The sequence below is a fragment of the Grammomys surdaster genome, unplaced genomic scaffold (assembly GCF_004785775.1).
Source record: "Grammomys surdaster isolate TR1022 unplaced genomic scaffold, NIH_TR_1.0 126187, whole genome shotgun sequence".
NCBI classification, from domain to species: Eukaryota; Metazoa; Chordata; class Mammalia; order Rodentia; family Muridae; genus Grammomys; species Grammomys surdaster.
This window is the reverse complement of record NW_021620993.1, coordinates 5,969,236-5,981,332: the sequence shown is the minus strand read 5'-3', so window position 1 is coordinate 5,981,332 and position 12,097 is coordinate 5,969,236. Positions and strand designations below refer to the sequence as shown.

At 39.0% G+C, this 12,097-nt stretch overlaps 1 protein-coding gene across 4 annotated transcripts in view; it reads left to right on the top strand.

The window, feature by feature from the left end:
- Nsd2 (nuclear receptor binding SET domain protein 2) overlaps positions 1-12,097 on the top strand; it is a 79,229-nt gene that overhangs the window by 29,385 nt on the left and 37,747 nt on the right. For all 4 annotated transcript variants that reach the window (XM_028758013.1, XM_028758012.1, XM_028758014.1 and 1 more), the window contains 2 exons: positions 5,651-5,817; positions 6,290-6,775. In XM_028758013.1, the coding sequence (XP_028613846.1) occupies positions 5,651-5,817; positions 6,290-6,775 (653 nt within the window). The remainder of the gene's footprint in view (positions 1-5,650; positions 5,818-6,289; positions 6,776-12,097) is intronic.

Below are 12,097 nucleotides of genomic sequence, written 5' to 3'. Positions count from 1 at the left end.
AGAAGGTGGCATTGTCTCCTTTTAAACTAGAATTATATATGGTTGTGAGCTACCATGTGGGTGCTAAGAACTGAACCTGAGTCCACTACAATAACAAGTGCTCTAAACCACTGAGCTGTTTCTCTGTAGTTGGGGAAACTCTCTTTACCTTGTATTAGCCTCAAGTTTTATGACAAAAATTATTACTTAAATATGTAGTGATTATTTGTAGACTAATATTTGGTAATATATTAACTCTGAATTATAAAAAAATCTCCATTCATTTCATTAGACTTGGGAAGCAGGGAGAAAGTTAGAAATGATAATCTGATTAAGAAAACTTGAATAAATGGGCTCATGAAACAGCTAAAAAACATATTTAAAATGTGGTTTTGATACAAAGTAAATGGTTAAAAATAAAAGATAATTTAGCCCATAAGTATGTTAATTACATAAGAACAACCCACTGAAAATGATTTGGAAGGAAAAGTAACCAAGGAGCATGTGGATTTATTTATTTATTTATTTATTTATTTATTTACTTGCTTGCTTATTTAATTACTTACTTACTGAGACTTGTAGTTCAGGTTAGCCGTATAAAACTCATGATCTTTCTGCTTCAGCCCCTAGCATGGGGATGTGTGCTACTATGCTTTGGAAAGTTTTTCTAGAGTAAAGTTTGAATTTGATTTGAAGAAGGTAAGGTGTATTACACTAAAGTTAGGCTGGATAAGTTTATGTTCTTGCACGTGTACCCCTCTGAAATGTGGACAACCACAGCTATGACAGTCTAAGGTTTGTATTCTGGTCCAGAACTGCTTGCTGCTCACCACTCAGTCTTGTATGGTCCCTCCTTTGTGATATTCCAAAGCATGTGCCTCCTGGTCTTTGAGGTCTGACAGGAATGGTGCCTGCTCCCATTTGGTTCTGGGTCATTGTATTGCCACCCGTATGCAACACATAGGTTTGTTGGCTGGCTGTGTGCAGGTAGTTGGAAGGAATGACAGGGCCCCATGAGCTCACAAGTTTGGACTGGAAGGGATGTGCTTAAGATGAGGAGAACCTGAGTACCATGCCTGTCTTGCCTTGGCCTCTGTCCTAAGGGTGTAGTGTTTTGCTGTGTGATGAGGAACACTTAATAGTCTATAGGGCTGGTAGCTGAAGAGAAACCCGTGGTTTGGTTTTGTCTTTGATTCCTCGTAGGACTTTGATATTCCAGAATGAGGGGAGTCCTTCCCAAGGTGCTCTGGGAACCCTGGGATGTACTTCAAGGTTTTCATATCAGAAATATATATTCTTCTGAGGGAGAATGAATGTCATACAGCCTTGGTACAGCCATGTGCGGGGGTTATTTTGAGCTGCCATTTTTTCAAAATAGTAAATCTTCTGACTTTTGCGTCATTTGTATACTATAGTATCTGGAATCTTTAGTCTGTTTATATAGAACTATGTTAAAATCTCTTACCAAGGGATGGCAAGATGGCTCAGTGGGTAAAAAGGTACTTGCTACCAGTCCTGATGACTTGAGTTTGATGTTTGGTTCTCAAGTGATGGCTGGAAAAAACTACACAGTGTGAAGTGCACATGCATGCACATAAGTACATACACAGAATAAATAAATAAATAAAATGTAAAAATTTTATATATTTTTCTCTACTGAGATAGTATATCTACCATCTTTTACTTGCATTTTTTTGCCAGCTGCTACTTTAACTAGTTTGGGGCTTTGGTCTAAATCATAACCTTAAGCATGCTGATGCCTATCCTTTGTCTCTTGGAGCTCTGTGGTCTTTTGTCCATGTGACTCTCTCTGTGCTTCATTCTTGTTTCTATACATACCTGGCCTTGCTTGCATTTAAGGCTTTTCTTCTTTCCCAGACTTAGCTCTGAGGTAGTCTTGTGGGATCTCTACTCTGTGTACGTAAATGGCTACTGTAAACTCAATAGGCTCCACAAAATCTAGAGAATCTCTAGGCAAACCTCTCCCTAGCTCAAAGGGCCAGGAGGATCTCAAACTTACAAGATCCTCCTGATTCTGCCTTCCAAGTGCATAGGCTACCACCACCCAGCTACTTTTATTATCTTTCATGTGTGTGTGTGAACACCCGTGTGTGTGCGCGTGTGCGCGTGCACGTGTGTGTGTGTGTGTGTGTGTGTGTGTGTGTGTGTGCCTCTCTGTCTGTCTGTCTATGTGCACATAAGTTCAGTACCCTAGGAGGCCAGAGGCTTGAGATCCTCTTATGGGTATTTGTAAGCCACCATGTGGGTTCTAGGAATTGAATTCGTGTTCTCTGGAAGAACAGCAAGCACTCTTAACTGATGAGTGATCTCTTGTCACCTTCCAAATAAAATTCTAATAGGTTAAATATACTCATAAAATAGAAAAGAAACCTGAGCTGTGTTGTGCACTCCTTTTATCCCAGCAGAGGCAGGCAAACCTCTGTAAGTTTGAAGCCAGCCTAGTCTTGGTCTACATAGGGAGTTCCAGGACAGTCAGGGTTATATAGAGACTATCTCTAAAAGAAAAGAAAAGAAAAGAAAGAAAATTAAGTTATGTTGGCATTTTAAAAAGAGTTATTTATGAATTTTATGTATGAGTGCTCTGTCTTCATGCACATCAGAAGAAGGATTCAGATCCCATTACAGATGGTTGTGAGCTACCGTGTGGTTGCTGGAAATTGAACTCAGGACCTCTGGAAGAGTACTCAGGTAACTGTTGAGCCTTTTCTCTAGACTTCTGCTGACAAATTTTTAAGTAGTAAAGAACTTCAGAAATATTATACTCAAGCCAAGTGTGGTTGTTTACGCCTTTAATCCTCGTACTGAGGAGGTGTTATATAAAAACAGATTACAAATTGTAGCTTAGGTCAGCTTAAGCTACATAGTGAGCTCCTGTCTAAAAGAAAAAGTACTTGGGCATGGTGGCACACCCCTTGAGTCACAGCATCAAGGAGGCAGAGACAGTTAGATCTCTGTGAGCTTCACACCAGCCTGGTCTGCATAGCAAGTTTCAAGTTGACTGAGGTTATATAGTGAGACCTTGTCTCAAGAAAAAAGTAGGAGCTCAAAAGATAGCTCAGCAGTTAAGAACACAGGTTCCTCCAGAGGTCCTCAGTTCAATTCCTGGCATCCACATGGCTAACTGTATATAATTGTATATAACTGTACAGTCTTAACTGTAGTCTCTAGGGATCTGATACCTTCTGGTATGTGTACATGTAGACAAAGCACCCAAACACAGAAAATACACAAATTTTAAAAAAGAAACATTTTATAAACTTTGGGCCAAGCTATAGTAACCTGTTTTGCCAACTGATATATCAGGATTATCTTTTCTGTCATTAACTGTTTTTATTTTTTGAGACAAGGTTTCATTGTAGCCCTAACTGGTCTGGATCACTCTCTGTCAGTCAGACTGATGTCAAACTTGCAGAGATCCACCTGAATCTGCCTCCTGAATACTGAGATTAAAGGTGTTTACCACACTTGGCTAGACATTAAGTTTTTTTCTTCCTTAAAACAACAACAAAAACAAACTTTTATGTGTATGTATGTGTATGTGAGTGCAGTTCCCCATGGAAATCAGATTTCCCTTGAGTTGGAATTACAGGTGGTAATATGTCACAGTATATAAGTGCTGAGAATAGAACTTGAGTCCTCTGGAAGAACAGCAAGTGCTGTTAGCTGTTGAGCTACCTCTCCACCCTGACAGTAACTATTTTAAAACATTATTTAAATCAATATTGATTCAGATGCTTTAATTTTAACACATGGGAGACAGAAACAGGCAGATCTCTTAGTTTGAGGCCAACTTGTTCTACAGAGCTAGTTCCAGGGCAGCTAAAGCTACATAAAGAAACTCTGTCTTGAAAAAAACAAACAAAAATATTAATTTATTTTATATACTATAAAAGATTTTCGGGGCTGGGGATATGGCACTCCCCAGCAGTTAAGAACACTGACTGTTCTTCCAGAGGTCCTGAGTTCAATTCCCAGAAACCACATGGTGGCTCACAACCATCTGTAATGGGTTATGATGCCCTCTTCTGGTGTGTCTGAAGAGAGTGACTGTGCTCACCTATATAAAATAAACAAATCTTAAAAAAATAGATTTTCATTATGAACCATTATATATATTTATGCTAATTTTTCATTACTAAATTAAAGTGTTGTCAAAAACCAAACTGCCTGACAGCCCTTTTGTTCTTTTAAAAAGTTTATTAGGTTAAAAGTAACTATTACACATAGTGGGCTTCATTATGACATTTTTATACATAAGTATATATTTGATGATACTCCCATCACTCTCTTTTGTCTCCATCTTACTCATGTTTCCCATCTAGTCCTCCTACATTAATGTCTTTTGTTTTTAGAGGAAAGCAAGACCAATTAATTAAACTGTGAGCTGCCATGTGAGTGCTAGGAATTGAATCCAGACATACATGTAGGCAAAATACTTATATACATTAAATAATAAAAATAAAACTTAGCAGGGGACTACTTTAATCCTAGTGTTCTCAAAGCAAAGGTAGGTGGATCTCTGAGTTTGAGCTAGCCTGGTTTACAAAGCAGGTTTCAAAACAACCAGGGCAACACACAGAAACCCTGCCTCAAAATAAAATAAAAATATTAAAATAACTAAAAAAAAGAAAAAAATTAATACCTTCTTTTTTCCTAGAAAACAGGATATTTCTCTGTTCAGTGTCTTTACCTTGCACTTTTAAGTTTGATACCCTGAGAGGCTGTTCAGAACCTCTATTTTTAGATTGATTTTTGTGGGAAGCTTCCTGGTCCTGGGTCCTTGGGTTACTTTTGTGTGTGAGCATAGTATTCAGAGCTGCTGTGGCCACAAACATAAAACTTTGGATACCTGACCACCTTTGCATTAGAGGATTGGACTCGCCGTCAGCCACTTTACTGGAGGCATCTTTAAAGATGCAGTGAAGAGGTTTTCCTTCTGAGTGTTCTAGCTATCCAGGAAGTTTTATTTTTTTTTAGGATAAAGGCTAAAGGTCTCTTTTCCTCTTGTTACTGAAATCTGACCTTTTGACTGGCTTACCTGTGTCTGTCTCTCCTTCAACCTCAGCAAAATCTGAAGTTTCAGGGGCTAGTAGTTTCTTTGTTCATTCCTCTGGCTGCACTGAGAGATGCTGCTGCTTCTTGGAGCTAAGAGTGACAGTAAGGAATATCTTAGGGTTTTGTTGTGGTCTCAGGGATGCTTTGAAGTTGAATGCTCTTATTTAAGCACTGTGCTCATGGTAGCCAGAAGAGGGCATCAGATCCCCTGGAAGTGGGTTGTTGAGGTCATTAATGGAATGGGTTACTGAGTCCAGCCCAGTACTACTCTTTCACTGTTGCTGTTGGCTTTTGCGGAAGTGCCCTTCTGCTGAAGTCTTGTCCTGTCTAAAATCTTGTTAAGAAGATACTGAAAGAGGGAAAATGAAGTGTTTCTATTTAGCTTCTTTCTCCTCCAGTCTCCTCTTGTACCTTCTCTATCTCTGATTAGTGGATTTTCTTCTTGTGCTTGGAGCATATTGAGGATAAAAAGGTAGAATTCATGTTGAGATTAGTAAGCACAAACAACACCAAGCAAAATCATTTCAAAGCAGTAGTAGATTTGCCCAGTTTCATCCCAAATTCTAATGTTCATGTTTTTTATTTTTAAAATTAGGTCAGAAAAAAAGTGCACGCCAGTATCATGTACAGTTCTTTGGTGATGCCCCAGAAAGAGCTTGGATATTTGAGAAGAGCCTTGTTGCTTTTGAAGGAGAAGAACAATTTGAAAAATTATGCCAAGAAAGTGCCAAGCAGGCACCTACGAAAGCTGAGAAAATCAAGGTGATAGACACTCCTTTAGTGTGACCTTATAGTTGCTTTAAGTGATTTCTTATGTTGGTCGTTTACTTTTTTTTTTTTTTGAGATAGGGTCTTATTATGTAGCACTGGCTGGCCTTGAATGCATAGAGATCTACCTGCCTCTGCCTCTCTAGCCCTGGAATTAAAAATGTGAGCCAACATGCCCAGCCTACATTTGTCATTTACTTTTACCTAAGTATGTGATTTTTCTTTTACTCATTTGATGACTCAGAGGAATAATTTATTTTTTGATTTTATTTCTTTTTATAGATAGAAACTATTAGTTAAAGCTATTAGAGTTGATTGCTAGTTTAAAGAAACAATAGTTGTCAGCTGAGTTATATCTAAAATTTTAGTTGATTTTTATAGGTTTTTCTTATAATACTGTAGAAGTGTTTTTAATTGAGTCACCTTTTATATTATGCAGTAAACTTTATAATTTATTTTTTTCCAGTTATTGAAACCTATTTCGGGGAGATTGAGAGCGCAGTGGGAAATGGGCATTGTCCAAGCTGAGGAAGCTGCTAGCATGTCAGTAGAGGAGCGGAAAGCCAAATTTACCTTCCTTTATGTGGGAGACCAACTGCATCTCAACCCTCAAGTGGCTAAAGAGGCTGGCATTGCTACAGAACCTTTGGGAGAAATGGTGGACTCTTCAGGGGCCAGTGAAGAAGCTGCTGTAGACCCTGGGTCTATGAAAGAAGAGGATGTTCCCATGAAGAGAAGGCGAAGAGCCAAAAGGTCTAGTTCTGCTGCTGAGAACCAAGAAGGTGACCCTGGCACAGAAAAAAGTACACCTCTAAAGATGGCAGAGGCTGAACCTAAGAGAGGAGTAGGCTCTCCTGTGGGGAGAAAAAAGTCCACAGGTTCTGCTCCTCGGAGCAGGAAGGGAGACTCAGCAGCCCAGTTTTTAGTCTTTTGTCAAAAACACAGAGATGAGGTAAGTACTCTGATGGGTTCTGAGTTGTTTGTCATCCAAATTTGACGAGCATCCCTTTAGTGCAGAATCCTCTGTTTCTTAGTATGCTGGTTAAGCACAGTTTAGTTTTTAGATGTAACAGTTACTGTTGGAGCACAGCCATTTGCAGGTTTGGTTGCCACCATGTCCCTTCAAAGTGGATGAAAAGTTGCAACAGTGAGAAGTGGGAAATGAATTTCACTGGGCCTCCCTTTGCTGGAAGCTGGGCTTAGTCCTTGACATTCAGCTCTTGGTGAGCATTTTCTCTTAAACTGTTTTTTGAAGCATTCAGTATGGGGCATGGCTCACTTACAAAGATGGTGATGTTAGCACCGAGTATGTTGAAGATTTATTTCTATAATACTTAAGAGGATAGTGATTATAAATGAGTATTTAAGTACTTTTATTTTTTTAACATAAAATATATCATCTCTTGGTGCCTGTGTCTCATTTCCATTGTAAGGAACTAAGGCTCTTTATAGTGTGAGTCATGAAGCTGTCTCTATTATAATGTCTCTTTTAATTTCACTTTCATGGAATTTTTTTTTGTTCAGAATTCTAAATACATATTAAAGTCACCAGTAAGTAATAGTATCTGGAGGCTAGAGAGATGGCTTATTAGTTAAAACCCATATGGTGGTTCTCAACTAATAACTCCAGTTCCTGGGATCTAGTATCCTCTTTTGATACCAAGTACATATGTGTTACACATACATGTATGCAGGCAAACACTCATACAAATAGAAATAAATATATATTTAAAAACTAAAGAGAAAACTGGATGGTAGTGGTATATACCTTTAATCCTAGCATTTGGGAGGCAGAAACCCATGAGTTTCTTGAGTTCCAGTATAGTTGGGACTACACATCCTGTCTGGAAACCCTCCCCTCTCAAAAAAAAAAAAATAGGAGAGAAAGATAGATAGCATCTGGACTAGTGAGATGGCTTGGTGTGTTGCGGCATTCTCACCAACTGATAACCCTAGTTTGATCCCTGGGGTACACTTGGTAGAAGGAGAGAACTGTTGGGGTATGGAAATATCCACATAAACCATTTGCACACCAGTCTTAGTTAAGCAAGAATAGTTTATTGAACGGATGCCATAATACTGGACATTCAAGATTATAAGAAGGAAAAACCTAATTGTGGCACCAGTCTGTCCTCAGGGCAGGCTTTTTATAGGAAAAATCAGGTTCAAAAGTTTAAAGGCAAACATTGAAATGATACACAGTTTTGGCTAACTAGACAAAATATCATCAGCCAACCTTTAAGCTGATTGGTCCGACTGAAGTAAGAAGGGTGATAGGTTCTGAACAAGGGAATTTCAGAACATTGAGATAACAGGGTACAAGTGATTCAGCCATAAATTTTTGGCTTTTAGTAACGTTCTTTAGTGTCAGCTTCTGGGAAGTAGAGTCTGAGAATCTGAACTTAATTTCACCTTATGAGCAAAATGGAGACTGAATACAAAATGGCTACTGTTATGTTGAAAGGAACAGGCCTCAACAAGAACTATCTTCAAATTGTCCTTTGACCTCTGCACATGCAACATATACACAGTGAACACCTAATTTTAAATTAGTTTAAAAATAAAAGAAAAATATCTCATGTCCAAATATTATCCATGCCCTTGTTTTGTGTCAGGTAGCATGGCCTGGTGCAGGATTATGAGGAATTTAAGGAGTTGATTAACTGAATGATTATGGTATTGTAAGAAAACCATGGAACATGTTATTTTTGTCCCTACATGGTAGCTTAGGAGTCTTCCCAGAGAAAATATTGGAGTAGTATCTTGAAGAAGAATCTGTAAACCATGTTGGGCGTGGTAATGTGTAGCTGTACTATTAGCACTATTTGGAGACTGACACAGGATGATTGAGTTTGAGGATAGCCTGGGCTACATAGATTACTTCCCTCTCAAAAAAAACAAAAAGACAAAACAGAACTAATAGCATCTTTCTTGGGAATGGAAGGTTTATTTAAGTATTAGAAAATCTGTTGCCGGGCAGTGGTGGTGCACGCCTTTAATCCTAGCACTTGGGAGGTAGAGACAGGCGGATTTCTGAGTTCGAGGCCAGCCTGGTCTACAGAGTGAGTTCCAGGACAGCCAGGGCTACACAGAGAAACCCTGTCTCAAAAAACAAAAACAAACAAACAAAAAAAAGAAAGAAAGAAAGAAAGGAAGAAAGACAGAAAATCTGTTGAGGCTGGAAAGGTGGCTCAATGGTAAAGAGCCCATACTATTCATGCAGAGGCTTAGAGTTTGGTTTTTACCACCCATGTCAATTGGCTCACAAATATTTGCAATTCTACTCCCCCCCCAACCCCTGGGGACCAATGTATCTGGACTCCTATGTGCACACACATAATAAATTATTTATTTTTTTATTTATTTAGGCACAGGGTCTCACTGTGTAGCTCTGCCTGGCTTAGAACTCACAAAGATCTCCTTGCTTCTGTTCCCAGAATGTTGTGATTAAAGATGTGCACCACTACCATGCCCTGTAATCGTGGGTGGTTTTCAAAGGTCAATCAAAAGCTGAATGTGGTGGCACACACCTTTAATCCTAGCACATGGCCAGCAGAGTCAGGCAGCTAGCCTGACCTACATAGTGAGGCATTGTCTTTAAAAATCAAACAGAGGCTATAGAGATAGCTCAGTGATTAAGAGCACTAGCTGCTCTTCCAAAGCTCAGGCTATGAAAGTGAGGATATAGTAATGGAGACACAGCAAATGCAAGGACATGGCAGAATGAGAACTTTCATGTCCAGCATTTTTGAGTAGTTTAAGTCCATTGCAGTGGAAAGTAATACTCGCCTTACAACTATCTGTAATTCCAGTTCCAGGGAACCTGATACTCTTCTGAACTCTGGACAACCAGGACAGTGCAGACATATGCAGACAAAACACTTATAAGTTAAAAGCAGACAAACAGAAACCTTGGTCTATATGGAAGAGTTTTCCACCTTAGGAGAATAAAGGATTACTTTCTTTTTAAAATATTTTTTTTGTTATTAAATAAATTTTATTTATATGTTTGTGCACCACTTATGTCCCTTCTGTCCTTAGAGGCCAGAAAAGGGCATTACATCCCCTGGAATTGAAGTCACAATCATTTCTAAACTACCAAGTGGGTGCTGGGAATCAAACTAGGTCCTCTTAAAGAACAGCCAATGCTCTTAACTGCTGAGCTATCTCTCCAGCCCTCAAGGAAAGGATTTTTTAAATAAGCCAAACTGACTACAGATTGTGAAGGAACTGTTTTAAAATGGAGATTTTTTTTTAATGTGTCAAGGACACCATACACAATTGAAATGACAAGATTTGTCATCATCCAATTTTAAGGGACAAAATGGCAATTTACAGGTGAGCTTCAGTGACTTATAAGTACATGAAGGGGTATTGTTTAAGCCCACACATAGACAGAGACTTACAAATTGAATTTATGACTCATTATTACATAGTCATCAGATGAGCAACAGTGATCTTGGAGCTAACTACTTGGGGCTGGAGAAAATGAGCAAGGTAGCAATTCTTGCACCAAGCTGGTGGGGAATAAATACTTTGTCATACTTGTTTTAGAGAGTAGTTGGCAGTACCTGAGGTACTTTATTTCTTTAATTTCATGCCTAAGTATTTACTCTAAAACAATTTCACCCTTGCATCGCACCAAAGGAAAGCACAATATTCAGCACTAAAAAATTGTCAGTGATAGTTGTGATCTGTTCTTATTGTGTATAATATGCCAAAGTAAATTTATTAGATTTTGAAAGCAAGCTGTAGAATGCTATGTAGATACTGTTGCTTCTATAAAGTCAGGAATATGGTATATTACTTGTACCTCAGTACCTGTGTTTATCCAGTAGGAGAAAGTGGTCAGTTGAGAAAGTGTATGCCCAATGTTACCTGTTAACTCTTTGGAAACATAGTTAACTATTGAATTTGATGCATTACAAAGTACTCGGTAGTATGTGGTCAGTTACAATGGCAGACTTCTGTGGGAAGGGTAGCAGATAAACTCAAAATGGATACAACAAGTATTTGACAGTTTAGCTGAAACAATTGATGAGGAACTATGTGTTCCTATCCTTTGGAAGTTGGGCAGAGCTGTAACAAATTGGAACTCTAGCTAGGTTTTTTTTTCTTTTTTTGTTTTTCGAGACAGGGTTTCTCTGTGTAGCCCTGGCTGTCCTGGAACTCACTCTGTACACTTGGTAGACCAGGCCGGCCTTGAACTCAGAAATCCACCTTCCTCTGCCTCCCAAGTGCTTAAAGTGATTAAAGACATGCACCACCACTACCCAGCTCTCTAGCTAGTTTTATTCCGACAGGTTCTAGGCCTTCATCTATCCATAGGAAAGTAGATGCTTGAGAATCTAGACTACTGCTTAGAGACTTCCTCCACTCTTTTTTTTTTTTTTTAATCTTTCTGGGACCCAGAATCATTTCATTTAGCCCTTGTAGTGCTAAGCACTATAACTGAAAGCCTATATTGGCACCATGGTGAGAACCAAGGTGAAGGTGCACAGTTTACTTACAGAATCATCAGTTCAACTCCACTCTAGACTTAGGCAGGATCTAAACTCCATTGACTTTCCCTCCTGGGATGAAAAGCCGTACACAGTTGGGGTTTACTGATTAATCATTACTCTATACCTGAACCACCTAGAAGACTTGTGAAAATGTGCATTCCTTGCTGGTAGGATGGGATGGGGCATTCTGAGCATGCTCCGAAGGTATATACATATCCCCTGTAACTGGAGAATCTGTTGCCCGTGCAGTTCTGTTATCTGTGTGCTGGCTTAGACAAAAATTGGCGCTTGCTTGTTGGTAGACTATTGTCTATATCTCTTGTTTGTTGTAGACTTGTCTGTCCATGATGTAGATTGAAAGATGGAGTTACGCTATTGTAGTTGGTGAAGACAACAAACCAGGATCTCACTCCGTGCTCATAGGAACATTTTTGCACAGCTTGCCTGACTGTTAATTTTTCAAGAATGACTAGAAAATTGTGACTTAACAAATGATTTAGTGATTTTTAGAAAAATACGTGTTTTTTCCTCATTATTTATCAGTTATTTTCACTTAGAAATTTTTTTTTTGGTATTCGAGACAGGGTCTCTCTGTGCAGCCTTGGCTGTCCTGGAACTCACTCTGTAGACCAGGCTGGCCTCGAACTCAAATCCGCCTGTCTCTACCTCCCAAGTGCTGGGATTAAAGGTGTGCACCACCAATGCTCGGACACTTAGAAATTTTTAGTGACTCACTGTATCAGTTGTGTGTTAGTTTATTTGAGCCAAAT